At 31.6% G+C, this 19,228-nt stretch overlaps 1 protein-coding gene across 3 annotated transcripts in view; it reads right to left on the reverse strand.

Annotated features, from left to right (window-relative positions):
* LOC106054072 (regulator of nonsense transcripts 2-like) overlaps positions 1 to 18,873 on the reverse strand; it is a 29,654-nt gene extending 10,781 nt beyond the window's left edge. For 2 of the 3 annotated variants that reach the window (XM_013209789.2, XM_013209787.2), the window contains exons 1-28: positions 18,589 to 18,873; positions 15,106 to 15,297; positions 14,801 to 14,956; positions 14,509 to 14,695; positions 14,356 to 14,400; positions 13,648 to 13,732; positions 13,370 to 13,446; positions 12,989 to 13,069; positions 12,416 to 12,565; positions 11,927 to 12,144; positions 11,372 to 11,414; positions 9,809 to 9,940; positions 9,465 to 9,557; positions 8,807 to 8,846; positions 8,645 to 8,703; positions 8,449 to 8,541; positions 7,271 to 7,343; positions 6,954 to 7,091; positions 5,531 to 5,625; positions 5,198 to 5,283; positions 4,966 to 5,074; positions 4,326 to 4,383; positions 3,761 to 3,816; positions 2,805 to 2,921; positions 2,311 to 2,496; positions 1,154 to 1,195; positions 625 to 726; positions 453 to 512 (exon numbers count right to left, since the gene is read on the reverse strand). In XM_013209789.2, coding sequence (XP_013065243.2) covers positions 453 to 512; positions 625 to 726; positions 1,154 to 1,195; positions 2,311 to 2,496; positions 2,805 to 2,921; positions 3,761 to 3,816; positions 4,326 to 4,383; positions 4,966 to 5,074; positions 5,198 to 5,283; positions 5,531 to 5,625; positions 6,954 to 7,091; positions 7,271 to 7,343; positions 8,449 to 8,541; positions 8,645 to 8,703; positions 8,807 to 8,846; positions 9,465 to 9,557; positions 9,809 to 9,940; positions 11,372 to 11,414; positions 11,927 to 12,144; positions 12,416 to 12,565; positions 12,989 to 13,069; positions 13,370 to 13,446; positions 13,648 to 13,732; positions 14,356 to 14,400; positions 14,509 to 14,695; positions 14,801 to 14,956; positions 15,106 to 15,191 — 2,667 coding nt within the window. In that variant the 5' untranslated portion in view covers positions 15,192 to 15,297; positions 18,589 to 18,873. The remainder of the gene's footprint in view (positions 1 to 452; positions 513 to 624; positions 727 to 1,153; positions 1,196 to 2,310; positions 2,497 to 2,804; positions 2,922 to 3,760; positions 3,817 to 4,325; positions 4,384 to 4,965; positions 5,075 to 5,197; positions 5,284 to 5,530; positions 5,626 to 6,953; positions 7,092 to 7,270; positions 7,344 to 8,448; positions 8,542 to 8,644; positions 8,704 to 8,806; positions 8,847 to 9,464; positions 9,558 to 9,808; positions 9,941 to 11,371; positions 11,415 to 11,926; positions 12,145 to 12,415; positions 12,566 to 12,988; positions 13,070 to 13,369; positions 13,447 to 13,647; positions 13,733 to 14,355; positions 14,401 to 14,508; positions 14,696 to 14,800; positions 14,957 to 15,105; positions 15,298 to 18,588) is intronic. The other variant, XM_013209788.2, reaches the window with a different exon arrangement.
* Between the last annotated feature and the right edge of the window lie 355 nt (positions 18,874 to 19,228).

The following is a 19,228-nucleotide window of genomic DNA, read 5'->3' on the forward strand; positions in this document are numbered from 1 at the left end:
TGCACTACCAAGTTAAAACAGACATGACACATCAGACACTCACACTACCAAGTTAAAACAGACATGACACATCAGACACTTAAACAAAACCATGTTAAAACAGACACAACACATCAGACACACTACCAAGTTAAAACAGACATGACACATCAGACACTCACACTACCAAGTTAAAACAGACATGACACATCAGACACTTAAACAAAACCATGTTAAAACAGACACAACACATCAGACACACTACCAAGTTAAAACAGACATGACACATCAGACATTTAAATACTACCAGGTTAAAACAGATATGACACATCAGACACTCAAAAAGCTACCAGGTTGAAACACAATAAAACAATCCATCACCATAGTTACAAAAACATTCTTTTGATCATTGAGAAAACAAAACAAATACAAAATGTGTGATGTAATGATTCTAAAGAAGACAATGGTCTCACCTCCATTCCTAGTCGAATGTCCTCTAGAACCCCATCCACTACCTGTATAGCCACATGTTCCTGTAATAACAAGAGCAGTCTTTTACACAAACAAAGTAAGCATTAATTATCCAGCTTGAATAGCATCAAATTAAAACATTATTACATAACTATGAATCAAAATGTTATGTACATGGAAAGGAGCGATGCCAGCCAAGAGGTTTGCAGCACAATGTACTGAGTTGTAGCGAATATTCCAGACACCAGTTAGGCACTTGGTGGCGTAAAATGCTATCTGAAATGGTTAAAAATTGTTCCCAGTCAGTATTTGACAAACCAGAAAAAAAAAAGAGACATTTACAAATAAAAATGTAAAAAAAAAAAACATTTAAGTTTTAGAAACTTTACTCTAAAACAAAACATGGCAAAACATTTCATTTATTCTCTAACTCATCTAGCTAATACTTGAAACAAAACTTTAGAATTATATGACATTTTTTTATATCAACAATAGTAACCCAGAGCTACTCATATTCATAGTGTGTTTAAAAGTGGAGTTACAAATAACATTACAGTAAATATAATCAGAAGGAAAAAAAAAAAGATTTCCAATCACAGAAAACAAAGAAAAACTTTCTGTATGTAAGTTATGACAGACACGTCAGATCTTCATGAAGAGTACAAAAGAACTATCAAAGATTGTGAAGATAATAACAGCTCACCTCAGGATCATCCCATTTGAGCTTTCTCATTTGTCTTAACACCTATACAAAAAAAAAATGGTTGACAAATTAGCAATGCTACTTTCTTTTCCAATGATAATAATAAGAAGTATTTAAGGCCTGTGCCTATAATATAACAGACAAGCCCTCATGAATGAATGACCATAAACAGTAGATACAGTGAAAGTTGTTTTATCTACTTCAAAACTTGTTTATTAACTCTCTGAAACATCGCTATCATCATCAATCCATTCACACCTTCCATCGTCAATACATAGAACTCATTTCTTTAATTTTGATTCTTTCCTAAATGGTTTTAATATTGTTTAATAATTAATCTTTAATATTTGACTTTGTAAAGCTCAGATTTTCTTTCAACATACTTGACAGAAATGATGTGCTTAAAGCGATTTATTTAATTTTTTTTTTGCCATGACATGGGATGATGAGCTGTAATTTCCATTCTATGTGTTTTTCTAATGTTTTCTTTTTTTTTGTGAACTATTAGAAAAATATTACAAATCATTTGTAACATATTTAGATCATAAAAGAGTTCCAAGATTTAGTCAAGGTTTAGATTACTGTAACATGTCCACAGTCTGGAAATTTTCATTTTTTAATTTGCATATAAAAAATGATAATAATTTTTTGTTTATAAAAATTAATATGTTTTATATAAAAAGGGCATGCATTTCTCTTTAGTTCTAGACCTACATGTGATGTAAAATTTTCTGATAAACAAAAACATTACTGAAGTTTAATTAGGACATGGTAGTGCATTATAGATGAGTGAAATGAACAATACTATTTGGATGTGGAGAACTATTAAGCTGTGAAAGAATTAGCTGCTCATAGTAACAAGTCAGGAAAGTGTTTCTGTAGAACAATACTTTTCAATGACATTAAGACAAAGATCTGGTAAAAGTTTGTTTGCACCTTGCAGGCTAATGAAACTTCTATAAAATATTGACCCAGAAAAGCAGCTTAAAAAAAAAAGTCTTGTTTTATTGTCCCTTCTACTTGGTTATTTCCCTTTAACAATTGTAATCCTGTGCATGATTAGTCTATGTACATGCAGGGGGATGTTTTGAAAAGGAAAAAGTACCAAAAGATAAATACTTTTAAAATATTGTAGCTGTAAAAAAATACATCTTAACCTTTTCAACTGTAACTTTTGACAGATCCTTATACAAAAGTTTTCTAATGTATTCATGCATGGGTGGTCTCTCCTTGCGCACAACAGCTGCAGCTTCAGGAGGATTGCTGTAGTAGTAAGCATTTTCAATCATTGACTCATACCTAGACTCCAGCTTCATTGCAGACTTCTTTCTCATCATCACTTCCTAGCCAATCAGAAATGGATAACTAAATAATCATATTACTCACTGCAAAGCAATATGGGTTACTTACAAACTTACAATGTAAATGATTGGCACATAACAAACATTCTCTTTTTTTTTGTAATTTTAAAACCAACTTCGATTTCTTTAATTTAGTTTAAATCCAAGAAAGATATGCTTAAAGTTTGAAGACCCAGCTGTGACCTAAATATTTCATCACAGCTCAAACAGAAGTAGCTCAGGTCAAATTATGTTCAGTATTTTTTATTTATTCTTAAATCTGAATTAAAAATGAATATGATAGTACTCACAAGGTATATCTTTGTGCGGTAATGTGAGTCTGGAGACCTATAAAGAAACCTCCCACAAGTCTCTAGAAGAGCACAAGTCATTTCAATATTGTGGTGACTAAAGTCAAACATCAACATCTGGAGATAAAACAATTAAAAAAAAAAAGAAAGTAAAATCTATACAAATGAGATATTTAAAAATGTATCAGAAGCACTGAACACTAAATATTTAGGAGCTGCCAAATGTTAATCATTCTGAATTTTTTTTTCATTAATATAATTAAAACTTATGAATTAGCATTCTATTATTCTATTTATAAATAATCTTAAATAAAAATCAGTTTCTTGAAATATTAATATCTCTTAAAAATAGAAATTAACCAACTTAAAACAGAATTAAAAACCTAAGTAAATTTTCAATTTATTAATGTTTTTCAAGTAGACTATGTGAGTTCCAGTGGCTTCACGTATTGATTTTGAGAGAAAAGTGTAGCACTACTAAAAGAAAAAAGTCAGTAGAGTACAGAGATCTCTGATGTACATAAGGAGTGATCAGTTTCAAAAGGCTCAATGACATTTCATTATTGTATGTACTGTTGACAAAGTATTGACACCTTCTAGCACTAACAGGAAAAGAATTGATAGAGTGTATGCAAGATAGTAGCCACAGAATTGCACCTTGACTTGTATGGATTGCTTGGTGTAATGCTCTTCTGATTTGCAGTAGCTTAGCAACAGACATCAGTACAAGTTATGAACTTTCCATATGAGTATGTTTCTCACTCAAGTTTACCTGACTTCCTTATCACTGAGCAAGCCATTATCTCATAAATGTATTTCAAAAGGGATAAAAACAAACGTCCTGCAAGGCTATTTTCTACGTCTAATACATATGCTCACCAAAAAAAGATATTTTCATGGTACACAATTACAATAATGAATATGTATTTGTTTAGAATGAGCAAACATCTGTTTACCTTCAAACATTGAAGAGCTTCTATTTTTGGACACACTTTAAATTTTACAAGCTCTCCTGGTTTAAAAAAATATATTTATAAATGTATCAAGAATCATATATAATATTCTATATTAACTAACTTGGTTAATTAGCTTGTCTTGGCCTCTGCTACAATGATACACTTGCCATTAATAAATAGCATAAGATGATCTAGTAAACAACAGTAGCAGTAGCAGTGGACAATTTTAAACAAAAATGTATGTTGTAAAGTTCAGGCTTACTGTCCCTGAGTCATCTATTGAATCTTCCATGGAATGCCAAACACAGTTAGTCGTATGATAATTTTTTATAGTTGATGCTAATTCTTTAAATAGTAAATGTAAGTAAATCAATTGAAGGTATTTACAAGTTTCTAATAGACTAATTTAAAACTAGAGCCAGTTTTCAATGACATCAGCAATAAACAAATATCAGATTCTGTAATTGGGATAATACATGATGACAATAAATAAATACCTACTATTCACTTCAACCCTGGAGTGACTATACATCTAGAAAATGACAAAAAACATAGTGATACTAACCTATGAAACGTACTATTTTCAGTTTAGATTCTATGTTGATTTGATCCTTTTTCCTAACCTATAAAAATATGAATCAATAAGATGAGAGAAAGAAAAGACAAGAGTCATTTCCCATGTTATAAATAATTGGACACCATTGGGATTTAATATCATGTCTTTATTTCTATGTTTGTTATTTTTTGTGTGAATGAAATAGTGGTATTAGTAACAGTAAATTCTCAAATTTGAATATTACTGGCGTAAATTCTCTTCATTTCACCAACCAGAGAAACTGGATGCCAAATTTTTATCTGCAAATGTATGATTTCTATTTTAATGACCACCAAAAGCACAAACCAAGAGGGTAGGCTTAGTTATTTTTAGACTACTAAAGCATTTGCTAAGCAGCATTATTAAATGAATTTCTGTTTCTTCTTATTTTCGACAGGTGCAGGAATAGAAGCATTCTATTCTTAATGATCCCTGACTAAAAAGTGCCTTTTTTTTCTACATAACTACTAAGTTAAATCATTACCAAAAATGAAACATTAAAATGAAACCAATTATTCTGGCATGTCCTCAAAGTACAAATATATTCTAAGAAACATCATATATAAGTAAGACTTCCTCCTAAATATTGCTTTGTAAATAAAAGACTCACATGCCATTTGAAGTCAGACTTTAACGCTTGGACTAGATCTGAAGCTAATTCTGGCATACATGGCTCCAGTATGGCAACAAGACGGGAGTAGAAAGGAAGCAAGTCATATCTAGAATGTAATAAGTGAACCAGTTCAAATAGTGATCTAAACAAAATGCATTATTTAAAATAGTAGAGAAAAAAAGATGGTTTAAAACAAAAAACAACTTGGAAAATACAGTTGGATATTTACCTGGTCCTATGCACTGACAGCAAAGCCTTGACCAATTTCTTTCTATTTGACTTGGTGTTGAAGTTCATACAAAACTCAGTTGCAGCCTACACAGAATACAAGTCATCTATACAATTCTTTTTTTAAAGTAGAGCTTAGAATGTATCTTATAAAAATGTTTGATAAAATTAAGATATAAAATAGAAACATCAATGATATCATGGACTGAACTGGCACACAAAAGGACTGAATAGATATGAGTAAGCCAGCATTGGTAACCTAATAAACAAACAAATTACTAAAGATGAATTATTACTAGATGATGCAGACAGACATGACATTACTAGAACTTACATTATCAATCATATCTCTGTTGACAGAATTTGGAAGAGATCCTAGGAAAGACTCAAATTGAACTTTCATCAATGTGCCAGTCTCAGTGTCATCTTCTGTGAGATACAACAACAGCTTCTATTACAATGGAGGCACAGTGGCTGAGCGGTCAAATGCTTGGCTTCCTAACTAGGTGTCCCGGGTTTGAATCCTAGTGATGACTGGGATTTTAATTTTGGGATCTTTGAGCGCCTCTGAGTCCACCCAGCTCTAATGGGTACCTGACACTAGTTAGGGAAAAGTAAAGGCAGATGTTCGTTGTGCTGGCCACATGAGACCCTAGTTAACCGTGGGCCACAGAAACAGATGACTTTTACAACATCTGCCCAATAGATCGCAAGGTCTGAAAGGGGAAATTTCTATTACAACAAGCATAGAGACAATGGAGTTAAGAAGTTGCAAGTGAGAGAGTGTGGACTAGTGGGGACAAAGTTACTAGAGAGCCAAAGGGAATGTCTATTCCTTTGTACAGTGAACAAAAAAAAAAGAAAAAGCATTTTATTATAAGAAATTAGATCTATCTATATCTAGAGCTAGAACTGATAAACCAAATCATTGTGTAAAATAAGTAGATATAAGTGTATTAGAAAGGAGGTGTTGGTGTTTATGTATATGGATCCTTTAGGGTATAGAAAGCTACAATGAACAGGACAAGAAGTTGAATGTTAAGGGGCCATTATAAGTAAGGGCTGAACCTAAAGCCTAGATCAGGCCAACCAAAGATTGTGTCTGTCTAAGGGAAGTAAGCCAAATGTCATGGAACTATTAAGTCAAAACAATGTTGATGTGTGTGTGTTTAGGTGCTTTTGTGGGGGTTAGGGTTTTCCATTTCAACTGTTGGATCTGTGAATAAGAGAACTTTGAAGGATGAAAAGAAAAAGAATATGACTATTTAGAGCTACAACTGTAACAACTAATTTGCCAAAGAAGTGTGAGTATGTGTACAGTGGCTTAATTGTAGAAAAAAAAAAGGAAAAAGGGGTGTAAGATAAAAAGAAATTGTTTTAATCTTATCTTTATAAGCTGAAACAAATGGGCTGAAGAGTTTGAATGGGTGGAAGTAGCAGACAGGCAGCAGAGGCACAATCAAAGTATTTATTCTATAGGGCTTCAAAGGATGGGTAAAAAAAATGTGTGAAAGGAGGGGGGCGGGGGGGGGGGGGGGAGAGGATCTCCACTGTATAAAGGGTTTCAAAGTGCACAACAAAAGATTTTCCTCCTAAAAGGCTAGTATAATTTAAGTGTAATAGAACTGTATAGCTTGGGATGGTGGGCATCATATTGCAGGCCATTCCATTAAAGGATGTCATAGATATTAAAGCATTATTACTGTCTATTATCTTGTACAGCAAGAACATGTCAATAAAATCAATTAAATGTTGACCTTCTGGCTCTGGTATGGTGAACCTTTCCTCTTCCACTTCCTTGTCAGCCTCTTGCCTTTCAGCTTCTTTCATTGTCTCTTCTATCTGTTCAGTTTCTAATTCTTTTTCAATGTCATCAACAGCAAACTGGTCCATTTCTATAATACAATAGTGATTTTGTGAAATACAAATATCTTCAATAAATTGTTAGCAACTGTTTACAAACTAGCAAACAAAACTTAATACTTTTTGTCTTTGTGTAACCAAACGTGGCTTTCAACTTTTGTATTTCATGTTATCTTAACATTAATCAATATTTCAAAGTCAATGTTCTCACCTTCTTCTAAACCAGTGTCAGCATTTTTGAGAACATCTTTGGTCAAACTGTTCTCACTGTCCTTGTACAGGATCTGTAATCATAGAGACACACACATATTCATTTGTAAGGTATCTATAATCATAGAGACACACACATATACATTTGTGAGGTATCTGTAATCATAGAGACACACATATACATTTGTAAGGTATCTGTAATGATAGAGACACACACATATACATGTGTAAGGTATCTGTAATCATAAAGACACACACATATCCATTTGTAAGGTATTTTTAATCATAGACATACACACATATACAGTTTGTAGGGAGTGGGTGTAGGATGTTTCTGCACCCAATCTTGGGGTTTGGAGGGAACCTATTGACTTCAGTACCTGAGTCCCTAACACACTATACATGCACCACCCACCAATACTGCTCATAATCTAATGGTATATTTTATAGAGGTTCTCCAAAAAGTGTATTCCTATGCCATTTGCATATTATATATTAAATATTCCTGCTTTTTTACACCATGGAGAGCACACAACCCTTTGTAAATACAGTCATTGTTTTTTATAGACACATATTGAAAAATTATGAAGTAAAATGGACTCAAAGGCATCTAAGATACCAAAACAGAGGATGAATATTTTAGTATTTTATGTTTTATGATTTGTAAAAATTTTCTTGTAATGCCTTCTTTAACTTGTAATTGGTAATTAAGGTATAAAATCTACATGTATATATGATGGATTTATCTGAATATCTTACTTTTGTTCCTAGATTTAAGCAAATAGGGATGTCTAAGTTGAAAATGTAAAAAAAAAAAAGTGGACTCAACATTGTTCTTTGTAGAATTGACTCAGTTTACAAAATTATTGGTGTTAAGACCAGTCAGTATATCCCAATACAGATTATATGTAATTATTAGCATTATTTTAATACATACTTCAAATTATATAATAAGCACTCAGAATGATAGGTATGGTTGCTGTTTTTAATCCTTAGACAATTGATTGGAAAATATTTATTTCACAACTTAATTATGAAATAGATCTAAAATAAACTATTAAAACTAAATTATTGTAGACTTGAATTTTGTAACTAAATTAGACTATTTCAACTTTGTGACTATGCTAACACTTTTGTTTCTGGCACTCTTCAATTCTATGCTGCTGTTTAAGCACTCACACTGGGTATAAAAGCTCTGAGATCTGGTAAGGTTTCATAAAATGATCTTGTGTCTTCATCTTCAAATAGTGTCTTATCTCCATCATATTGGAACTACAAGAAATTTAAAACAAAGATCATTCAATGCTTTATACTTTGTAAACAAGAACATAATAATAAAACAATGTAATAGAAAATTTGTTTTAAAAACTCCAACCTCTAAATCTTTCATAGGATTGAAAATATCCAAAACACCATTGCCATCATCTGTATAATCTGAGCTCAAGATAGAAAGAATAGAGTGCAAATATTAAGGAGAGCTTGTGTAATGGGGGGTGGGGGAAGAAGAAAAAAAAAAAGATCAAAACACTTTGCCTACCCTCTGGGGGAAATTCTGGAAAGTCTTCATCCAGGAGATCCTAAGAAAAAATGTTTATATATTAATGACAAATGAATTATTTTAATTTTATTTGAAATATGAGACTTTAAATCACACACAAAAAGCGAAACAATAAAGAAAACTCTTTTTTTTAAAGAAAGCTTATCTTAGGGAAAGGACCACTAATTACTGCCATTTATCTAAAGATTGAAGGATTCATCCCCCTTTCTGCTTTATAAAACAAAATTAATTAATTACCACTAATTAATGAACTAATTCTTTATTTTTTTGGATTGATTCTTTATTGTCATGGACAATGAATATTTATGGAAACTTTCAACTTGATCAGAGAATGAGAAGTGTGAAAAATATGAGACAAAATGTATTAAGGAGAATAAATCAATGTATACATCCACATCTCTCATTAAGAAGCATTATTCCCCTTGTTTAGATATCAAACAAAATAATGAAATAAAAACAAATAATTAACTAAATTGTTAATTTTTTGATTGATTATGTTTTGTCAGGTACAATGAATAATTCTTCAAAGTTTCAACTTGATTCAAGAATGGGAAGTGGGAGAAAAAACATGTTCAAAATTTGTACCAGACAGCAGAGTGATTTAATGTAAGCTTTGTAAAAAAAACTATTTACTCACAGCAAGAACAGCAGCACTGGCAGAAAGTTTTTGAAAAGAAGCAAAGGCAGTTTCATAAGCTTCCTTTTTTTCAGATGAAATTTCACCTTTTGACTGATAAAAAAGAGAAACAAAAAGTACTGTAAATAAAACAACTGATATATAAAATAATATAATTCATAAGTGATTTTTATTTGAGATTATTACCTACAAGCAAAACTATTGTTTGAACCCATTTAATAAAATTTAACCTAAAAAGGCAGCTACATAAGTTTAATGAAAACTTTGCAGTGGCCAGTGGTTGGGATAAAAATATTATAATAATTTTTAAGACTGAATGGTAATAAAAATAATATGAAACTAACCTGCATGATTTTTCTATTGATTCTTTCCATAGATTTCAGCTCTTTATGAGCAGAGGTCACATGTTTAACTAAGGATGTATAGTAATCTTTAAGTAAGTTTCGACAACCCTTTTGTCTGTCCGGTGGCAGAAGCTAGATAAAGTAGAAATTTAGAAGTGTTTAGAGTAAATAATAAAATAGTTTCCGTTCTGAAATTAAAACTTAGAAACTAAAAACATTTTTTTATTGAGATATGCAGAAAATGTTTTAAATATTTAATGCTTTTTTTTATAATTAAAAAAATAATTAATTGAACTGACAATTAGAGAAACAGTCAACTACATGTCTCTCAGTGATGAAACAGCATCAGGAGAACATTTTTTTATTGAGATATACAGAAAATGTTTTAAATATTTAATGCTTTTTTTATAATTAAAAAAATAATGAATCGAATTGACAATTAGAGAAACAGTTCACTGCATGTCTCTCAATAATTTAGCATCTGGGGAATGGTTAGTGCCATACAAGTCAAAAATTGGCTTGAATGTAGGAATGCCAGCAAATCTGCAGACTCATAGAGTAACACCACCGTATACAAGGCAAGAAAAAATAGATTGATGTAAGTCACAAGACTAGAATAAGTAAGTCTCATGTTTTGTTGGGCGCCAAATCAAGCAAACGAATCTGCTGTAGACATCTTCCAAGGAGCCTCCTCTGTTGAAGATTTATGCACTTTGTTCCACAGTTTCAACAAATAAAGAACAGGTTTAATAGTTTGACCAAGGAAATTGTTATAATTTTATCAAACAAAGTTTTAAAAGCAAAACATATGGACCGAAAAGATAGCCTCAATGTTTCAATGTGAAAGTCAATCTTTATGAATATGACTTTAGAAGTATTTTTTATATAAAAACTATTTATTCAAGCAGTAAGCATTTAACAGCATTAGTTTTGTTTTAGGAGAAATTTTATAACATTTATTATTGAAAAATTTGATTTGTAGGAACGAGTTTTTCTTAAAAGCTGATAAATCAAAATTGATTGTAATTTATTCACAACAATGTCAAAACATGCTCCCAATTTAAATATTTCTTTGCTGACGACTTGCTAATGTTAATAAAAGTTCAAGTAGTAGGGAAATGAGCCTAAAAGGTTATACCAGATATGTCATATCTAAATGAGCATAAAAGGTTATACCAGATATGTCATATCTAAATGAGCATAAAAGGTTATACCAGATATGTCATATCTAAATGAGCATAAAAGGTTATACCAGATATGTCATATCTAAATGAGCATAAAAGGTTATACCAGATATGTCATATCTAAATGAGCATAAAAGGTTATACCAGATATGTCATATCTAAATGATCTTAAAATGTATTCATTTTATATTTTTTACAACAAAAAAAAAATCATTTTATGAAGTTCAAAAAAAGAGTTAAAAGTTTCATATGAGAAATGTATACAGTAGTATCAACACATTTGTTGCCTACAGTATCAAGTAATTACCTACAGTATCAAGTAATTACCTACAGTATCAAATGATTACCTATAGCATGAACACAAAGACACAATAATTACCTGACTCTTAGAGATCTCCAGATTGTATTTTTCGGACAACAGCCTTAAAAAAAAAAATAGTTAAAAATGTCTGAGGTCATTAATTGTTAGTGCATGACTAAAGAAAGAAGCATTGCAACAGGGAAGGTTGAGATACATGTGAGGGTGAAAGCAAACATTTTTATTTTCCAGACTTTTTTTTTACAAAAAAGTTAATGTCATGATTATTTCTATTCCTATTAGTGAAAGTTATCACTTACAAGAATGCCATGAGTTCAAGTCTTGGTAGAGAGAGAGTGAGTTTTTACTTGGCATTAAAGGCTTGGACTAAAGTCTTTTAAGTTTACTGCTTAAATTGGAGCTGTTATGACAGCCACACTAAACTCCCATTAACTGGTGACTACAGAAATGGGCGAATGCAACTTTTTAATTGTGTAGCTATTTTATTTGAAACTCTACAGTTTCTATACATGACATACTAGTCAGAAATACCTGCAAAATCTAAAAATTCAAAACCTTCTGTCATAATCACAGTGTTTACAAATATACTTAAGATTGTTAGGCAGTTTCTATTACCTATACTTCCTAGGCACAATGCCTGTGTAGTCATCCCCACAGTGTTTACAAAAACTAGTAATGATAGGTAGGTAATTGTGTTCTTCTCTGTCTGTGTTCACCAAAATGGACAACTGATTAGCTAAAATGGGAAGTCCTTCTTTAGCTGTGAAGATGCCATGAGCAATGAGCTCACCTAAAAACCTTAAGTCAACTCGATATTTACTTGCATTGCTAATCTGATGAATGGAAGAAAGAATCTGTTTTCATAGCAATAGAAACATTTATATGTTTTACAGTCATGTATAAAAAGTATAAAGAAGTGAAAATCATTATGGTTAATTTGGGTTAATCACATTGCATTTTTCATATTCAGGAAATTTGAATCTGTTATGACTATCATAACTACTGACTAAAAATAGCTCATTACAAGAATTAAATATTACAATGAAATATTTTTTATATGTACATGAAAATTATTTTTTTTTAATGTCAATCCAAAAAACTTACTTTTTCATCTTTCTTAGAGAGTAAACATTTATTGAAAACTTCTATCAATGAATGGCTAAAATCTGCATATCTTTTATGAAGGAGACCACAAATGTGAATGGCACAAGGGACATCAGTCATTTTCATTTTTGCATCTATGATAGCTCCTGCCTGATAATAAAATTTACAATATAAATATCAAAAGTAGAAAATAAAAAATTAAAAGGATAGTTCAATGTATTAATTCCTATGTAATACACTCAAACACAACAAACCATCAACCCCTCCAAAAAAAAAAAAAATACTTATGTTAAAAAAGTGATTTTCTTTTTTCTTTTCTGTCATTCACAAACAAAACACAATTGATGGTCAAGAGAGAAGGGTAGTAGAAAATCACCAAAAGTAATAGTAAGGTAACAGAAAAGTTTATTGTAGTTAAGTGAACAGTTGGATCATAATGAAAACCTACCCAAGATTGGGTGGCATGAGGTGGCAAGAAAACTGATTCTTTGTTTCCAGTCTTTTTCTGTCCTCACAACACACACAGTTATTCTTGGTGAGAACAAAAAAAAAAAGAATATGAAATAGACTTACCACTTCCTCAATGTATTTAGTTAGGTTCAATCCAAGAAACTCTTTACTAAGACTGTCTTTCTGTGACTCTGTAAGGTTTCTCTACATGCAACAAAAATGTATTGATTAAAAATCGCTTGTAAAGGATTAAGAAGAATGAAACACAGACTAGAAATCAGCAGGGTAGATATAGAGGAGTGAAGTAAAACCAGACTAGAAATCAGCAGGGTAGATATAGAGGAGAAAGGTAAAGAAAAAAACAAACATTTGTCCCAACAGAAAAGACTGGTAGTACAATTTCATGTTCAAGTTTTATCATAATTAATTAAGATTCAATTAGAGGGTTGTGTCAAATAAATATGTTAATTCACACTCTAATTTAATCTAGTTGGTTCAACCTACAAGTTTTCTGATAAAAGCTGTATTTTTCCTTAGGCTTGAGTCCAACTTGGTGAAAAATGATTCATCAGGACGGTTGTCTGAGAGAGAAACAAAAATCTATATGTAGATGCATCTACACAAAAAAAGAGCATTATGTTCCTATATGACCTTTACTCTTGGAATTCTAATTTCAGTATGTGTACACATGAATATAAGGTTCTGATAAAAATAAAAATTGCAGGATTTTCAAAGATATTTGGATATTACCAAAACAAACTCATTTAATTTTAAAGGTTTACCAGCAGCTGCTAGGTTTATATTTCTTGCATCAGATTTGGTATTATTTCTGTCATTCATTTCTGTAATGTAGTCTTTTAAAGTTTGCTGACAACATTAAAAAAAAAACATATTATGGCTATAATTTTTAGAAGTTGTCATTTCTTTTTAATGTATATAAAATTTCAAAGTATGTGGATAATAAAATGATTATATATAAGCCAACTAGCTGACTAAACAGTATTCAGTTATTTAGTTATCAATGATTTTGTAATGCCCATGTTCTGTGGTGACTCTATGGTTGCGCACCAGCGCACGAGGATGGACTAAATGAACGGGAAGAGAGGAAGAGGAAGTGCGAGAAGATTGGAACGGCTCTTGTTTTTGGTGATCTATGTTGATTAAACTTTGTATTGTCTTTGTTCCCATACCTCGTTGAGTTGCCTCCTATAAATGTTCCAATCTTCTCGCACTTCCTCTTCTCTCCGTTCATTTAGTCCATCCTCGTGCGCTGGTGCGCAACCATAGAGTCACCACAGAACATGGGCATTACAATATTTTAAAAAATCAACATTAATTTTTTTTGTATAGCACTTTACCAGAATAGTTAAAACTACAATGAGATTTTAAAAAAGCATGATTTTGACCAACTCTGTAAAGCTAGATGAAATTATCCTGGCAACCATAGCTACAATAATTGCTTGAAAAAATAAAAAAAAATTTAAAAATACCAGTTCTTCAGCTTTTAGTCTTTCTGCTGCTTCCTCTGCTTTTCTCTAAAAAAAAAATTATTAAAATTTTATACAATAAAGTGCATACAATTTTCAAAACAAAATTGTTACCAGTATGTATTCAGAAACAAATAATCCTGTTGTTAGTTATACCTTTTCTTCTTCTTCATTCTTTAGCCTTTCTTCTTCTTTTTTCTGTTTTTCTTCCTCAAGCTGTATAATTTCTTCTTCTGTTAGAGTCCGGTCTTCTTCTTTAGGAGTTTCCAGTTCATTTCTTTTAAGATCAGTTTTAGCTGGAAGGCGCTTTTCTTCAATTTTTGTAAGCGGAGACTTGATGTCTCTTTAGTTTAATGAAAAATTATACAATTGAAATAGCTTTTGAACATTTTGTTCTGCATTGTTAAACAACAATATCTACCAAAGGGTTTCTAATTATTTAATATACCTTCTATCTTTGTCTCTGTTGACATATTTATAATCACCACTTGATCTATCTTTTCTATCACTTCTATAGTCCCTCTGGTCTTGTTTTGGTCTATCACTTCTGCCACCTCTTGTTCTTCCACTGTCATGGCTTCCTCTGTATCTTTGTTGATTATATCTATCAGTGATTTTAATGAAACACTTTTTTAAAATAAATAAATTCAAAATAATTTACTTTCATTTTAAAGAGAAATGTATAATTTGATAAAAAGGTATTTGCCTTAAAATTATTGTGGCATTACTAAATCAATTTAGTGTAATTAGTACCTGTCCTTGCCATAGTCAGATCCATCCACATCGTTCTTATGTTTGTCTTCTTTTTTGCGTCGAGAGTCTGCTTGTGTTTTTTCCATTTTAAAATTATGCAAATTTATTTAACAATTTTCATCTATGCATATGATAGACATTTTGTATATACTTTGGGTGCATTAAGTTGTGTAATCACTTTGCATGTTAAATCTGTAGCAAGAAAAGAAAGAAAAAATAGAATACTACTCATATAGTTCTCATTGCCAGAGGACTAAGAAAGATTAAGACTATGAAATTCAGTAATACAAAGAATCAATTAAATTTAATAAATTAATAGTATTTATATAGTTCGTCCATCGTGGTTTGATGATGACCACTTTGTCATCAAGGGGGCTGAGGGCTTTGCACTGGGGTTTTATGCCTCCTCATGTGGCTGGTGAGACCTATGTGAGCCCGGAATGTTCACCGCACACTGGGCAGGTTATTCCAGCTGGAGCTAGTGTCGTTTGTCTTGCTTTTCTTTTCATATTTAAGTGCATATGTAAATTAACAAATAAATAAATAAATATATATATATATATATATATATATATATATATATATATATATATATATAGAGAGAGAGAGAGAGAGAGAGAGAGAGAGGTGAAATACCCCCGACTCGCTGATTCAATCAGTTATCCTCAACTCTTTAAAATCACCTGATGGGCATTCATTAAATTTTTTACACAGGTTCATCTCACCTCTTAGGCATTCATTACAAAACTTTTTTGTTACATTTGCAATCTAATAGCAGAAATTTAGAGAAAACCGTTAGCTTTCTATGACCTTTTTAATAATGTTTCTGTAAGTCCCAAAAGAGTGTTAACATTCAGGGCTTTACCTTAGAAGTACACAAATAAACAAAGAAGAGTTACAGCCCAAATAAACAATATATCAATAATCTTTCAACCTTGCGGCAAACTATCAGGGATACTGGAGCTACAATTCACTGGCTCATATTGAAATTTTGAAAGAATTGGTTAAGAGGCATTTGGAATAGTCTAAAGAACACAAATATTTTGTGAAAAATCAGGGAATAAGTCAACATGTAGCCAGTGGATAAAACTAGAATGTACTGTAGATCTAGATTATATTGTAAATTCTAGTTCTAAAAAAAATCATTTAGATTTTAGCATTAAAATTTATAGTATTTTCTTTATAATCATATCAACAATAGAAAGATGATGTACTAAATAAAATAATGTCCTCTAACTACCCTTCTTTCTGCTTCTGTTGTGTAATGCATCTGCAATCCGTGACCCTTCCTTTATATTATGCTCTCTTTCCATGTGAATCTATCCAGTGCCACCTCTTCCCAGCTGCTAGAGTCGATTTTGAAGAGCTTCATGTCGCGTTTGCATACATCCGTATAACGTAAAAGTGGGCAACCAGCGGCTCTCCTGCCTTCTATTAGATCGCCATACAGAATGTCCTGTGGAAGTCGACCTACTGGCATTGTACAAAAGTGGCCAAGCCAGCCAAGGCGTCTGCTGCTGATAACAGAGCGGATGGGGGGAGCGGATGACTAAATGACTTGCACTGAAAACTTTGATTAAAGTGAGGAGGATTTGCGCAACACGTCTATGCCACTCTCTCGCCCTAAAGCCCATGTTTTTCCAGAAGCAAGGTTTGGTCAAGACCTCCAGGGACAAGTTTGGGTGCACTGGATTATATAAGATATTATTATATTTATTATATGGTACCCCGACAAAATAGTGTGAATAAAATAGCGCAGAAAAAATATATTTCAGTCATTTTGAAAGAAATACTTTAGATATCGTAAAATATGAATAGAATGTTATCATTTTTTTTTCATTCTTTTTGCAGGAAACACTTTAGATATCTTTAAAACATAAATATGCAAACAGAAAGCAAAAATTATAATAAGCTAAAATGTTTCCATGACGTTGGCTACTTCAAAGGTTCTCTATAAAGTGAGAGGTTCTGGGGTAGGTATTCAGTCAGAACAATTAGTCATAGAAGCAGAGATAATATTATGTCGAAATATACTGTATAAACTATGACACTATTATGATAAAACACTGTAAGACACACATCATTATATATCTAACCCTTGAACAGGGTCACCACATTTCAAAATCCTATTTTTAGCACATTATGCATTTTATACATTGGTGAAAAAGAGGAATGATATAAAATTTAAAGTACTCTCGTTCTCTGCAAATATGGGATACTTTCAGATCTATTAATATTGAAAAAGATAGAGATATCAACAAAAATGATGCCCAGGACATTAAATTACTAATAATCTGGTACTTTTATACCCATCATATATAATCCTGCGCTTTTTTGTCTTGCGCTATTTTGTTGGGAAATTTTGCTATATTTTGTCAGCGCTATTTTGTCAGGTCACATTATATCAGTGATGGGAACAGACTTTGAAAACATTTTAGGAAATTTTGTACACCCCCTTTTTTTGCTGAATTTTTTAAAAATATGTAGAATTCTACTCTATTATTATTATTATTGGCCTCCTTCAGTCATAGAATGACAAAGGTTTATCTCAGAGCACACTTCCTCATGTGGCTGTGGAGCCCTATTTTGGAGAGACACTCCCGTCCACAGATAGCGCAGATGAAGGTGGCTTTTACTTCGGTGGTAGAGGAGCTGGCCGTTTTTCGGATTGTATGTTTTTCTTCCTGAGCTGAGACCCATGTACTTTCACTGTCCATAGCTTTCTTGGTCACTGTCTCTCTCCATCTGTTGCGGTCTAGAGCTATGTCTTCCCAATTGTCAGTATTGATGTTCACTGATTTGAGGTCACGTTTTATTACATCTATGTAACGGAGGTGGGGACGACCAGTTTTTCTTGTGCCAGAGGATGACTTTTGGGATGCGCTTGACCTCCATCCGGCGAACATGTCCAAGCCAGCGCAAATGGTGTTGTCTGGGGGCATCTCACTCTAGTCCTAGACTCTAGATCTAAATTAACTAAATTTTAAATTATCTCTAGGTCTAGATTTACTAAAACTTTTACTAGACAAGAGTGACAGTCTAGTCTAAGACCTAAGACTAGACCTATGATGCCTATGCCTATGATATAATTATTATAATCAAAATATAATCATATTTAATATATATTTAATATATATATATATATCTAGTAGTATCTAGATATTAGATTCTATATCTATCTAGATTATTCTAGATAAAAAGATATTTATTAGAACTATCAGACATCATCAGTATTAGGACATTTTATTAGGTATTGATAAATTTAAATTGAAACTCACTAATAAGAGAAAACAAGAAGTAGGTAGATCTACTTCTCTACTATCTAGTATTTGATAATTTGAAGTAGTCATTAGACGACATTAGTTACATTCATTATCATTAGTCATTTACTCATTAGTTACAAGTTTATAAAAACTATTTATAGAAATTACTAAATTTAAATTAGTATTAGATCTAGTAGATCTACAAAATAGTAGTACAAACCAAGTACTGACTCAACTGAGTAGTCAAGTGACAAGTAAGTAAAGTACTCAAGTCAAGACTCGGTTGAAGTAGCCGCGTAGTAGAGGTCTAGAGAAGATAATTTCTGCATTAGGGGTAGATCTAGATTGTTCTAGGTCTAGACAGATCAAAGATCTATAGATTTAGATGATCTATATCTAGACTCTAGTAATTTAAGTAATAAAGATTAAAATAAATAATAATGAGATAGATCTACTGTCAGTATTAAAAGTAACGGAATGAGATTTGGTTAGTAGATCTATTAATAGTTGGTGCTAGTGATTGCCCTTTAATGAAAAAAAAAAAAGATACCAAATAGGACAGTTTGATTTGCACCAAAAGAAGAGAATAAGGCATTAGTCTCATTAGATCTAGATCTAATTCATTAATAACATTCTTCATTATTAAGAAAATACGCTAATAGATCTACATCTAGATTTTAATTAAAATTGTAAATAAAAAAAAACAATTTTCATACAATCTACTTTCGTACTTTTTGTGCGTTTTTTTTTTAATGGCATTAAAAATGATTACTATTGCTAGGATTGTAGGATCATTAAATTTAAGTATAAAAGAAAATATTTTTGAACATAAAACTTTAGATTTAGACTTTATGTCATTA

The sequence above is a fragment of the Biomphalaria glabrata genome, chromosome 4 (assembly GCF_947242115.1).
Source record: "Biomphalaria glabrata chromosome 4, xgBioGlab47.1, whole genome shotgun sequence".
Taxonomy (NCBI): Eukaryota; Metazoa; Mollusca; class Gastropoda; family Planorbidae; genus Biomphalaria; species Biomphalaria glabrata.